Here is an 11,303-nt window from a genome sequence, read left to right on the forward strand (position 1 = left end):
TCCCCCACAGAGTTTTTTTTTCTTTCACGACATTGTGGTGGGCAGACGCGGACTGCGTCCGGAGGCGTGGGCAATAACTTCTCATGGGCGCCACCGAGCGATGTTTGGCAAGCGCTGGACTCATGCCTCGACGACACTCCTGGGTTCTGCATCCCGGACAAAGCGAATAAGCCGTTACACCGTGCGCATGGAAACAATTCGCAAAGCCGGAGGCCATTTTATGTTCGGAGTCGAAGCAGCCACTCAAAGCACACATGGGAGCTCGTTCGGCTCCTGAATCCTGATAAGGGGTTGCCCCGGGGAACTGTGTTGAACCTTGGCCATGACCTCTCGCTGTGCTCGTGGTCAACAAAACGGTGAGCCTGTCAATGAGAAGGTTCAAGCACAGCATGGACGAATCAGCACGGGTTGCATCTCCAGTCCGGCTCCGCAGCCAACGCGACCCCTGGCGATGAATGATTAAACGTCGTACTCGTAGAGCCTCACACGAGCGAGGTGGGCCGACGCCCTACTACGAGTCGAAGGGGCTTGAGAGCTTATAAGTAGTTGCAAGCAATTAAGCTCAGCAGATGTTTCAAACCCGGCCATTGCCTCAGACATGACCCAGACACGCAACATGAAGTTGACCTCGGAGCGTCCAACGGCTGTTTATAGTCTTGACCGGCTCAAACGGCAATCGTGCTCGTGGCCGCTCGAGTCACCGACAGCCATCCATTACAGCTGTAGACGTACCTTGATGGCGACGAAGAATCTCCTTCGTAGGGGAGGAGGGGCTTGCACTCTTCCAGCATCCCAATGTCCTTGTATTTGACTACCAGACGGCGAGGGCTGGAAGTCGGCGATCAGCCCACCCCGCGAGAAGATGAGACCCCTGCTACTGCTAACAGCTCAAGGACAGTATTGACTGTCGTTGACTCCGCCGCCATATATTGTTTCGGGTCACTTGAACGGAGTCGACGCTTCGTCCCCCAGCGCCTTTACGTTCACACTCATGTAGCCTACCTTTGCCGACTGGAACGGACAGTCGTGTCACAGCCCAACGAGGCGGGCATCTTTACGCCCTATACACTCATTCAGACATTAAGAGTCCTCATCGTCACTCGTTTCTCATGAAGGCATCTTTGGTTGCCAGGGCCCTCGCGCTGGCGGGCCTTGTGGCCGCAGGAGGCTACTATCCGGACTTGCCAAAGTGTTCTGTCCGTCCCAACTCGAGCCCTTACTATGAATATGCCCATTGGAGACCTCTTTGGCAAACGGCATTACTGACCGGTGCCCGCTCTGATGCATCTACATAGTGGCGCGAGGTGGACGAGTGCGTGGATCAGACAGGCTGCCTGGGCTATCACGACCGGTTTTGCATGTGCATGCATCGGGACGAGTTTGACAGCTGCATGACTGTGGCCTTGAATTATCAGAAATTTGTGTGCGATAAGTTCGATCTTTCCCGTCTGAAATCCATCGAAGAGGAAGCCTCCAGGACGTGCCTCACCGTCACGGCTACCACCTCCTCGACGACGACATCGTCGACTGCAGCGACAGCAACGACGACGACGACAATAACAACAACAAAAACGATGACGATGACGACGATCGTGCCCATTCCCTGGGTAGTGACGAGTACCACCACTAGCTCTGTTCCGTCAACCACGACCGCGGAAACCAGCTCTATCGAGTCTCCCACCTCCCCATCGACCAGGACGAGCAGGGCAACGGACACCACTGAACTGGCCTCGTCAGCAGAGACTTCAACTGCCTCGACAACAGAGGCTTCAACTGTCTCGACAACAGAGGCTTCAACTGCCTCGTCAACAGATACTTCAATAACAAAGACTTCAACCGCCTCTGAATCGACTCCGTCGACGGAAACTCCAACTACCTCGGAGCCTGCCACCTCGACGGACAGCGCGGCGGAGACATCGAGTACTTGTGACCCCCTGGGTTGCTCACAAGCGACGTCCACCACGACGTCGGAGTCGTCCTCGTCGGATACCGTGTCATTTACAACCGAACCGACCGTCTCGCCAGAGATCTCTACTACGATACAATCGGCCACGTCCACAGATACCTCGGATCCCTCGACGAGCGGTGTGACAGAGACTTCGAATACTTGCGATTCGGCGGGCTGCCCAACGGAACCGTCAGATGACTCTGGATCGGCCACTCCGACGAGCGACGCGACGGAAATGTCACAGAGCCTTGTAACGCGCACTACCCAGGGTCCCGACACTGTCCAGCCAACCGAGACTGGTCCTACGTCCTGGACGAGCAACACGGCCGGGGCTTCAGAGACCTGTGAGTCGGACTGCACGACAGAGACATCAGATGCATCTGTATCGGAGCCCTCGACCACAGCTGCAACGGGCCCTTCGAGTTTGAGCTTCATGACAACCACCACTCCTACTGCGCCGAGCCCTTCCGCCCCGCCGTTGCACGAGGTCGTCGCGGCTGCCGCCAACGCTGGGCCCAGAGATGGTGTCCTCGTTGCGGCTTTGGCAGCTTTCCTGGCTCTGTAGATGCGGGCACGCACCTCGTTTTGTTGGAACGGTTCGAACCGCCGGGAGGGTCGAAGTCTTCCGGACAATCTCGGCTGCCCGTCGCGAGGGCTGGACCGGACGACAGGCATGGGCAGGGGGGAAGGCCGCACTCGAGCCGTCAGGTCAAGCTACGAAGGGGCTCGCCCGTGACGGGAACCACCCACAAAAAGAAGAGGCACCTGTTAGTAGCTGCTGATAGCTGTACTTAATCTGAGATCTGTCGCTGAGCAGACGCCGTGTGTGTCCGAAGGTGTGGGCAAGAATTGTCTTGGGCGCCCGCGAGAAGCAGGGCCTGTATCTGGTATTGCTCGTGAATCCAGGCTTGAACGCACTTTGAAATCGCGGGGCGCGCACTTGTTTGTTCGCGGAACGTAGGTTTGAAGGTGAGAAGTACACAGATCAAGGCAACGGTCGTAGATTCCGCATCTCTCTCTCTCAACCATGAGTTGGTCGTTGTGCCGTACTATTCACGCGTGGAAATGCTTTGCAACCCCAATCATAGCCTCGTGTTCGGATTCGAGCAGCACCTCGAACCACTCACGGGCTTCTCCCGACCCCTGAGTCCTGATAACGGGTTGGTGGACCGAATCCCCCCCGCGGCGGGAACGGTGTAAGTACAACCTCACATGGCGACCCCATCGCGCTCACGTTTAGACAAACAGATAGCGGGCCCGTCAATTAAAAGGCCCTGAGGCCCGTCCCGGGACGAATCAGCACGGCTCGCATGTCCAACACGCAATCCACAGCCGACGCGGCCTCGGGCGACGAATGGCCAGACGGCAGTCGAAGCTCACACGATCGAGGTGGGCCTGCGGATGCGAAGAGCGGGCTCGGGAGTCGGGAGGGCTTGATTCAGCTCAGCAGCGGCCTACCCAGCGTCTTTTCTGCCAGGTACCCGAACCGGCCCGGACCCGCAACGGCGGAGCGTCGTCCGCCGGGTGTTTAGACGACGCAGGCTCATGGAGCGGTAGTAGTCTTGTGCGTGGGCAGCTCGGTTCAGACAGACGGATGGTGTACTTGGTGAATCGTGGCGACGATGAACCGGCTGGGGCTGTTGAACTCCACCGCCTCATTAACCTACCTGCGTGGAGGCGGCCACGGTGAGGGTCCAGATCGGACGTCAGGCCATGATGCAAAGCAACACGGCTGTTGCAACTGCTCGAGGTTATCGAGTGTCGTTGACCATCAGCCCATACCATCATGAGTTGGCGCCGGTTCCTGCTCACTCTTTTAAAGAGGCATCGACGCGGCAGTCCCTTCGACGTCGATCTACCCCCTTACCATCTTCAACCCATCTTCGTGCTATTGCTTAATCGGGCACTTTCTTTACGCCTCCGCGGCCTAACAGCATCCTACGCCTGAGAATCATATCTCACTCGCTCACAATGAAGGCAACCACCATCGTTCCCCTGGCCCTGGCGGGTCTCGTCATTGCGGAAAAGTACCCGGGGATGCCAGAGTGTGTTGTACGTCCTGACTCCTGACCCCTAATTCTTGCTTCCACACTGGCGACCTCTTTCTCCGTAGACATGGCTGCTGACGTGTGGCGCTCGATCGTTATACATAGTGGCCCTGCCTTGACGAGTGTGTCCCACAGACGGGCTGCCATGGCTTTCTCGACCAAATCTGCATGTGCTGGATGAAAAGCCGGGACTTCATGAGGGATTGCTCAACTGAATGCGCTTCGAACGCGTGTGGGTTTCCTGATCTGATGAAACTCCTGTCAATCTCCGCTTCAGCCTCTAGCACATGCCTCACGGTCCCGACGGCATATCCCACCACCTCGTCGACGGTGCCGTCGACCGCGACAGCAACAACGACGGCCACGTCAACCTCCGAGTCGACCGAGAGCAGCAGCACTGGTCCTGTCCCGTCCACCGCGAAAACCAGCTCCGTCAAGCCCACCGCCTCGCCCTCGAACTCGACGGAACCGGCCACTTCGAAGCCGACCACAAGTACCTATGGATTCAGCAACTCGACCGAGACATCGACCACCTCGACTGGCAGCGGGACGGATACTTCATGCGTCCCCGAGCCTGTCCTGCCAACGACCCCGTCAGGGGCCACTCCTGTCGCTCCCACGAGCCTTCCGGGCCCGGGCTTCAAGACCGTCACCTCGACCGCCCCGAACCCTACCGCCCCGCCGGCGCCCCCGGTCGTCACGGCTGCTGCCAACGCTGGACCCGGAGCTGGTGCCATCGCCGCCATGCTGGCCGCCGCCATGGCCCTATAAGTGTGCCGGGGAAGGATGGCGGAGGTGCATGTTGCGCTCGAGCATGGCGCAAAGACTGCGGAAGAGGCTCGCCCGTGACGGGCGGGGATAACAATGCCTCCAAGAGTCTTTTAGATGCTGCGAGAGGGTTATTATTCAAAGGGCCAATCTGCACTCGCGCGGATCGGGACTTGAATGAGCGTAATACGCTTGTCGGTATTTGAGGATCTGTCGAGCATTCCATTTCTGCCTCCTGTTGCCAGAGCGGAGGACGGCCACCACCCTTGGAAATGGAGCACACGACGCCAGAGCTGCTGCGTGTGCCTCTTACAAAACTTATACTTTAATCAATCCGCTGCCGACGATTGCCTGTATTGAACTGCGAGTCGTGACCGTGATTCTGCCGTGGTGAGCAGCCACAGTTAGACGGCGTGGACGGTGCGACGCCAGACGCGAGATCAGGCAGCTGAATGGCGTCCGGATCGCTTGCTCTGCCCAATGCCGGGCTCGTCGTGGCCTTGCACATGCTGCATATAAGTTACGCTTAGACATATGAGCAACGGCAGGAATGCTGTCAATGAGAGTAAACACGCGGCAGTGGGCACACAAGGGCGCCTGGACCACACTCGCCAACGGCCCTGGCCAAGCTGCCCTCGCAGGGTCTGAAACAAGAGTCTATTAGTTAGTTGGCACCGGGCGCAAGCGACTCACCGCGTGTGCATATGCGCACATGAATGTCACCGTCAAGCGGCTGGGCAGACATTGGGATAGGCGCCGAGCGGGCGCTCGTGACGTCTGTCTGTTGGCAAGCGGCCGTCTTAACCCTTGAAGCGCCGCCTCTGATAATAAACGCCCATTGTCCGGCGTGGCCCAATCTGCCGCGGCCCACAATGGATGGGCGCGCGAGAGCAGCCGGGCCGCCAAGATGAGCCTGAAACAGTAGACGGCATTGGCGGTGTTGGCGGGCGTGTTCACGACTAGACACCAGCGCCGTGTTCCAGACGAGCGACAGCCGCTGTCTGCTATGCGAGCATATTGCGGTGCGTCTCGGAGACGGTGGCCTATTTTTGGCCCGTCCCATGTCTCGTCAACAACACACGAGTAAACACGCCGATTGATGAGATGGATCACACGGTTCATGTCCCTGCCTCCTCAGTGTGTTCTTGTTTTTGTTGGTTTGTCAAACTTGGGTGGCCCTGCGACATGGGAATGCCAAACAGAGAGATGCAAAAGCCGCATCCCATGTTCTTTCCCCAGCGGGCGGTGGGAGATCAGCATCGCAACCCCCTGTTTGGCGCGGGGGAGCCCCAGGGGAGAGGGAGGGATTGGGCGATGCAACATGGGCCGCTAGGGGCCTAGTATTAGTTAGTTAGTCGGATGGCAATCTCGAGATGGAATTGCTCGCCTGGATAACATGGTAAGAGGGGGAGATGGGATGGGAAGCGATCCGGGTGCATGCACCGCCGCAATGGAAGAGTTGTGCAGTGCAACGCCGCAAAGGGCCATTACGCGTCGAGTCGCGCGACGTTGATACATGCATGTTCCTTAATCGGAGCGTGGCCGAGAAACATGCATGCATCGCGTGTGCTCGGAAAGCGAAACCGATCAAATCAATCAGCGCAATTAATCGCAGACGCAGCCGCTGCCGCCGCCGCCCTGGACGGGGACCGCTGCATTGTGCCACAAGGGGGCGCCGTCGAGACTCGACGTGGTGGTTGCCGCTCCGGGCCGTGCTGTCAGTGCCGCGACGAGTGGCATAACATGGACGGACGGGCACACATGGAACAGCGAGTCGGGTGCGACTGGCAAGCAGATGGGAGCCTCCAATGCCCCTGGCGGCGGAGGCGTCCGTCCCATAGGTGATTCGAGGCGGCGAATTGGCCTGTCGATCGGGAGCTTGGGCCATTACCGCATCCGAAACAGCGGCAAATCTAGCGGGCCCTAGCTCCCCTGTCGTCCTCGTCCGTCCTGCCCTTGAGCTCCTTAATTGCAATCCGCTTGTTGTATGCCGTATCAAGGGCAACAGCGGCCATGCCAGTGACGGTGGACCTGCGGCTCGGTCTGGCGAGCTGGCTGCCTGGCTGAACTGAAGCTGACCACCTCGCCTACGTATGACTATCTACTGCACACGAGCAAAGCAGCAATACGAGGCGGCGCAGGCAGTTCCTCCACCACCACATGCAAGGCGCGTCGTCAACCCGCTTTTCAAGCGCCCCCCAAAGCCAAGCGCCCTTGTTTCCATCTCTGCAGCATGTGCGTGGCCCGCGCCCCAGCCTGCAAAGTCTAATGCCGGAGGGTGGCAGGTTCGGCGGCCGACGGGGCCAATGGGGCGGGCACCCGCCCAGCGCTCTCCTCCACGCACCGCCCGAGCTCCCAGCGCCGCGGCCGTTCAGGAGGTGCAGGTGGCCACTGCAGCGACAGCAGGCAGCCCGCCGGGGAGGGCCCCATCCGTCCGCGCATCCGCCGACGTCAACGGCGGGCTGGGCGACCCGCTCGCTGCCCGCTGAAAGCGCCCCCCTTTCGAGACCGACGCTCGCTCGCTGGTGGGCGCGATCGAATCCAAGGAACAGGCCTGGAGTGCTCGGTTCCTTGGTCCGTCCCTGAGTCGTACGGCGCCAAAGTTTCTTTTGCACCGCCCGAAGGCTTGCGACGAGACGGAACAAGGGGCAGGACACACGTAGGCAACACGAGCTCTTCAAGTTCAGCTCAGCGCAGCAACATCGGACGAAACACCCGCGCTTTGACTTTGCCATCGATCCATCATCCTGGGATCCATGTGCCGCCCGAAGCCAACGTGCAGGGCCGGACATTGCCCAGCTGCGGGTGATGGGTCCTCCTGGTTCGGGCATGGTGAGCGCTCTGTGCTGCGAGTGGCCGCCCAGAGTGCCAGCGCCAGCACCAGCGGCGCAGCAGTAGGGGCCGGCGCGAGCCTGCGGAGCATGCGCCCCAGCCCGTGTCGGCCGAATCCCATGGCGTCGTTATCGCAGGTGACGACGCAGCAGCCAGGCTCCTGGGCAAGCCGTCCATCGCGCTGCCTGCTTCAACCTGGACGGTTTGTGGTGCGGCCCAGTCGGGGCCCAGCTGCACGTCTCCAGGGGGCGGGGCGGGGCCTTGCGGGCCCCCCAGCCCAGGCCCAGCCCTCACGAACCCCCCCGTCGAACACCCGGGCCAACCGCTGGCATTCCCTGAGACCCTCTTCCAGGTTCCAGGGCCGCCCTGCAAGCGACCCCGGGCTGGGACCCACCGCAGCAGTGATTGACGTGAACCACTCCGCCGCCCTCGAGCCGGCTGGTCGCTGCTGTGGACGCTGGACGGCCGGCCTCGATCGGTGCTGGTGGCCCGCCGCCATGGATGGAGCCAACCTATCCATCCATCCATGGAGCTACGGGCATCGAGACGGGCGTGCGCCTCCAGTCCTTGGCGAACGGCGACCTCGTCCTCTGTCCGTCCTCCCTCCTCCCCACCACCCATCATCACCACCATCGTCTTCGTCGTCGTTGCCGTCGTCGTCGACTTCACCTCACGGCTCGCCGCTTCCCCCCATTCTCCATTTGTTTTCCCTTTCTTCCGCCTCGACCTTTTTTGGAAAAATACTAGTGCAGCCTCTCTCTTGAATTTTCTCTTGTTTCATTGCCTGCCGTTTCGTTTCGCCGTTGTAAAACAGCACTTCCGTCTTTCTAGCAGGGGGGGATAGCCAGACACGGCACGCCCACGACTTTGGTTGCTCCGCCAAGGCAGGCAACGCGGCCTCTTTCTGTTCAGCGCGGTTTCCCTTGTTGCCTTGGCTTTCTTGGATTTTCCTTTTAGTTTCTGGTACGTGTAAACGCACCAAAGGGCTCTTTCTTTCTCCCCTCTCCGCTTCTCGCCTTTTGCAAACGACCTGCCTCGCTCACAGCTTTGTTGGTTCCTGCAGCATCCCCAACGGCCGCCAGCATCTTCTCCGCGAATCCCCCGCCTCGACTTGCATTGGAATTGCTGCTTCGACCAGCGATGCCGCATAATATCTAATTACTCGATATCGGAACCTCACAAGCTCTCGTCTGTCGCCCTTGCCGCTATCCGCGTCTCGTCTTCCCCGCCGAAATCGAGCCAGAAGCCTCCCTCGATTGCCTCGAGCCGCCGGGTCCTCTCGCAACACTCGCCCACGGACCGACAACCTCCTGGCCGAATTGGGCTCGCACGAGCACCCGCGAGCCTCGTCATACCTCGGCAGCGAGATCCGCGGTCCACTTGCAGCTTGCCGTGCCGTGGGTAACGTCAAGAGGTACGACGACTGTGCCCGTGGCACGACCTCACCATGCGTACCGTTCCGCTTCTGCAGCTGGCATTGTGGACGTCGTCCGCCTCCGCATTCTTCCCGTTCACCCCAGACTGGCTGCAGGAGCAGGATGCAACAATCTCCGCACGCGAGGCGAGTCGAAATGTTGACGGGGAGGGCGCCTCAGGGTTTAGCTTGGGTCTCCAACGCAAGCCGGATTTGGTCAGTACATGGTGCGAGTCGTCCGATCCGACGACGGTGCTAACCTTTGGGATCCAGACATCGACGAAGCCCGCCGAGAGAGCCGCTCAAGAGGCCAAGCGCCTGGCGACCAAGTACGGACGATCCCGTTCCGCCCAAGCCGAGACTCGTCCCGATGTCGCCAAGCGATCCAACCAGTATCAGGTCATGGAGGCCGCCACCCCCTCCAACGACATGACCGCCGGCATCAACCAGGACGGGGCAGACTACTCCTATTTTGTCACGGTCAAGCTCGGGTCAAAAGGCAAGTCCATGTACATGCTGGTCGACACGGGCGCCGGCTCTAGCTGGGTCATGGGCTCCTCATGTACAGACAAGGCCTGCACCATGCACAACACGTTCGGCCCCGGCGACTCGAACACGTTTCAAACGGCCAACAAGGACTTTTCCATTTCGTACGGATCGGGTACCGTGCGTGGAACCCTGGCCACCGACACCATCTCCTTGGCCGGTGTCTCGTTCACGTACAACTTTGGCCTCGCCTCCAACACGTCAGACGACTTCACCCGCTTTGCGTTTGACGGCATTCTGGGCCTGTCCATGAGCCAGGGCGCCAACGACAACTTTATCAAGTCGATGGGAGACGCCAAGAAGCTCGACAAGAACATGTTTTCCATTGCCCTGAACCGGGCTTCGGACGGCACCAATACGGGTGAGATCCGGTTTGGGTCGACCAACTCGGACAAGTACACGGGCGATATCACGTACACGTCCGTGAGCTCCAGCGACGGAGACTGGGCCATTCCCATCGACGACATGGCGTATGGCGGATCAAAGGCTCAAGCCGGTGGAGTCAAGAGCTACATCGACACGGGCACCTCGTTCATCTTTGGCCCCGCAGACCTGGTCAAGAAGGTGCACAGCGTCATCCCCGGCTCCGAGAGCAGTGACGGGTTGACCTACACGGTCCCCTGCGACAGCAACAAGCCCCTGACGCTGACCTTTTCGGGGGTCGACTTTACGATTTCTCCCACTGATTGGGTTTCGCCCAAGGACAGCTCGGGCAAGTGCACGAGCAACGTTTACGGGCACGAGGTTGTGACGGGCGCCTGGCTCCTCGGCGACACGTTTCTCAAGAACGTGTATGCCGTCTTTGACAAGGACCAGAAGCGCATCGGTGAGTTGCGACGACACTCTGGCGTCTTGATACATGTTCATGCTGACAGGTGCATAGGTTTCGCGAAGCTTGCTGGCGCGAGCAAGACCAGCTCAAGCTCGATTAGCAGCAAAGGAACGGCCTCGGCGACGGGAACTTCGACGACATTGGTCACCGGCGTGAGCTCGCAGCAGTCGGGCAAGCCGACGATGGGCCTCGGCGGCCATGAGACGCAGACTACCGGCACCACGGCCACTGGCGACGCCGTCAAGCCGTCAGAGACGTCGCACTCTGCAGCCCCGGCCGGTGGCGCGCGCATCAGCACCAAGCTCTGCACGGGTATGGTGATGGCGGCGCTCGTGGCGGCGCTGGCCTGATTGTTCGAAGATGACACCAGGCGGCCCAATTGAGGACAGCTGCAAGACGACGGTGCTCAAAAGTCCTTTACGAGTCAATGCCCTCGCCAGGGCACAGTTGGAGAGTCGGTGGATAGCTTCTGTGCATGAAGGACGGCGACAGACTACAAGTTACAACAACCGAGACGACAGACACAAACACACGATACCCATTGGGGGCCCACGCGATGGAGCAAGGGGGACGGCCCCAGCAGTTGACTGACTTCTGCCCTGACATCGGGGTTTATATAAATGTAGTGTATATGTAATGCAATGCAACAGGCATCATGGCAACGTGTTCAATTCCATGGCGGCGAGTCCAAGTGAGCAGCCGGTTGCGGTCAGGAAGCACTGGCGTCGCAGCGACCGAGGCCCCCTATTGCGCGACTAATCTCGACGCCGACCCCTATTGCGGACAGCGCCGCACCAATGACGCAGGTGCAGCAGCGGCGGCGGCGGCGGCGGCGGCGTTCAGTGGCTGCCGCCAAAGAATGACATAATCACTCCAAAACGCTCCCTATAAGCCGGCACGGCCACGGGTAGCTGC

General features: G+C 59.9%; 2 protein-coding genes across 2 annotated transcripts; both read left to right on the plus strand.

The window, feature by feature from the left end:
• Positions 1 to 4,283: 4,283 nt before the first annotated feature.
• On the plus strand, positions 4,284 to 4,767 carry PLICBS_007440 (uncharacterized protein; the record flags this gene model as incomplete). Its single annotated transcript, XM_065601171.1, has 2 exons — positions 4,284 to 4,560; positions 4,595 to 4,767. The coding sequence occupies 2 exons, from the start codon at positions 4,284 to 4,286 to the stop codon at positions 4,765 to 4,767; spliced, it is 450 nt and encodes a 149-aa protein (XP_065457243.1).
• A 4,276-nt stretch (positions 4,768 to 9,043) lies between these two features.
• PLICBS_007441 (uncharacterized protein) lies at positions 9,044 to 10,738 on the plus strand (the record flags this gene model as incomplete). The annotated part of the gene is made up of 3 exons (XM_065601172.1): positions 9,044 to 9,226; positions 9,284 to 10,382; positions 10,440 to 10,738. The coding sequence occupies 3 exons, from the start codon at positions 9,044 to 9,046 to the stop codon at positions 10,736 to 10,738; spliced, it is 1,581 nt and encodes a 526-aa protein (XP_065457244.1).
• Between the last annotated feature and the right edge of the window lie 565 nt (positions 10,739 to 11,303).

The sequence above is a fragment of the Purpureocillium lilacinum genome, assembly GCF_023168085.1.
Source record: "Purpureocillium lilacinum CBS 284.36 DNA, scaffold_5, whole genome shotgun sequence".
Lineage (NCBI taxonomy): Eukaryota > Fungi > Ascomycota > Sordariomycetes > Hypocreales > Ophiocordycipitaceae > Purpureocillium > Purpureocillium lilacinum.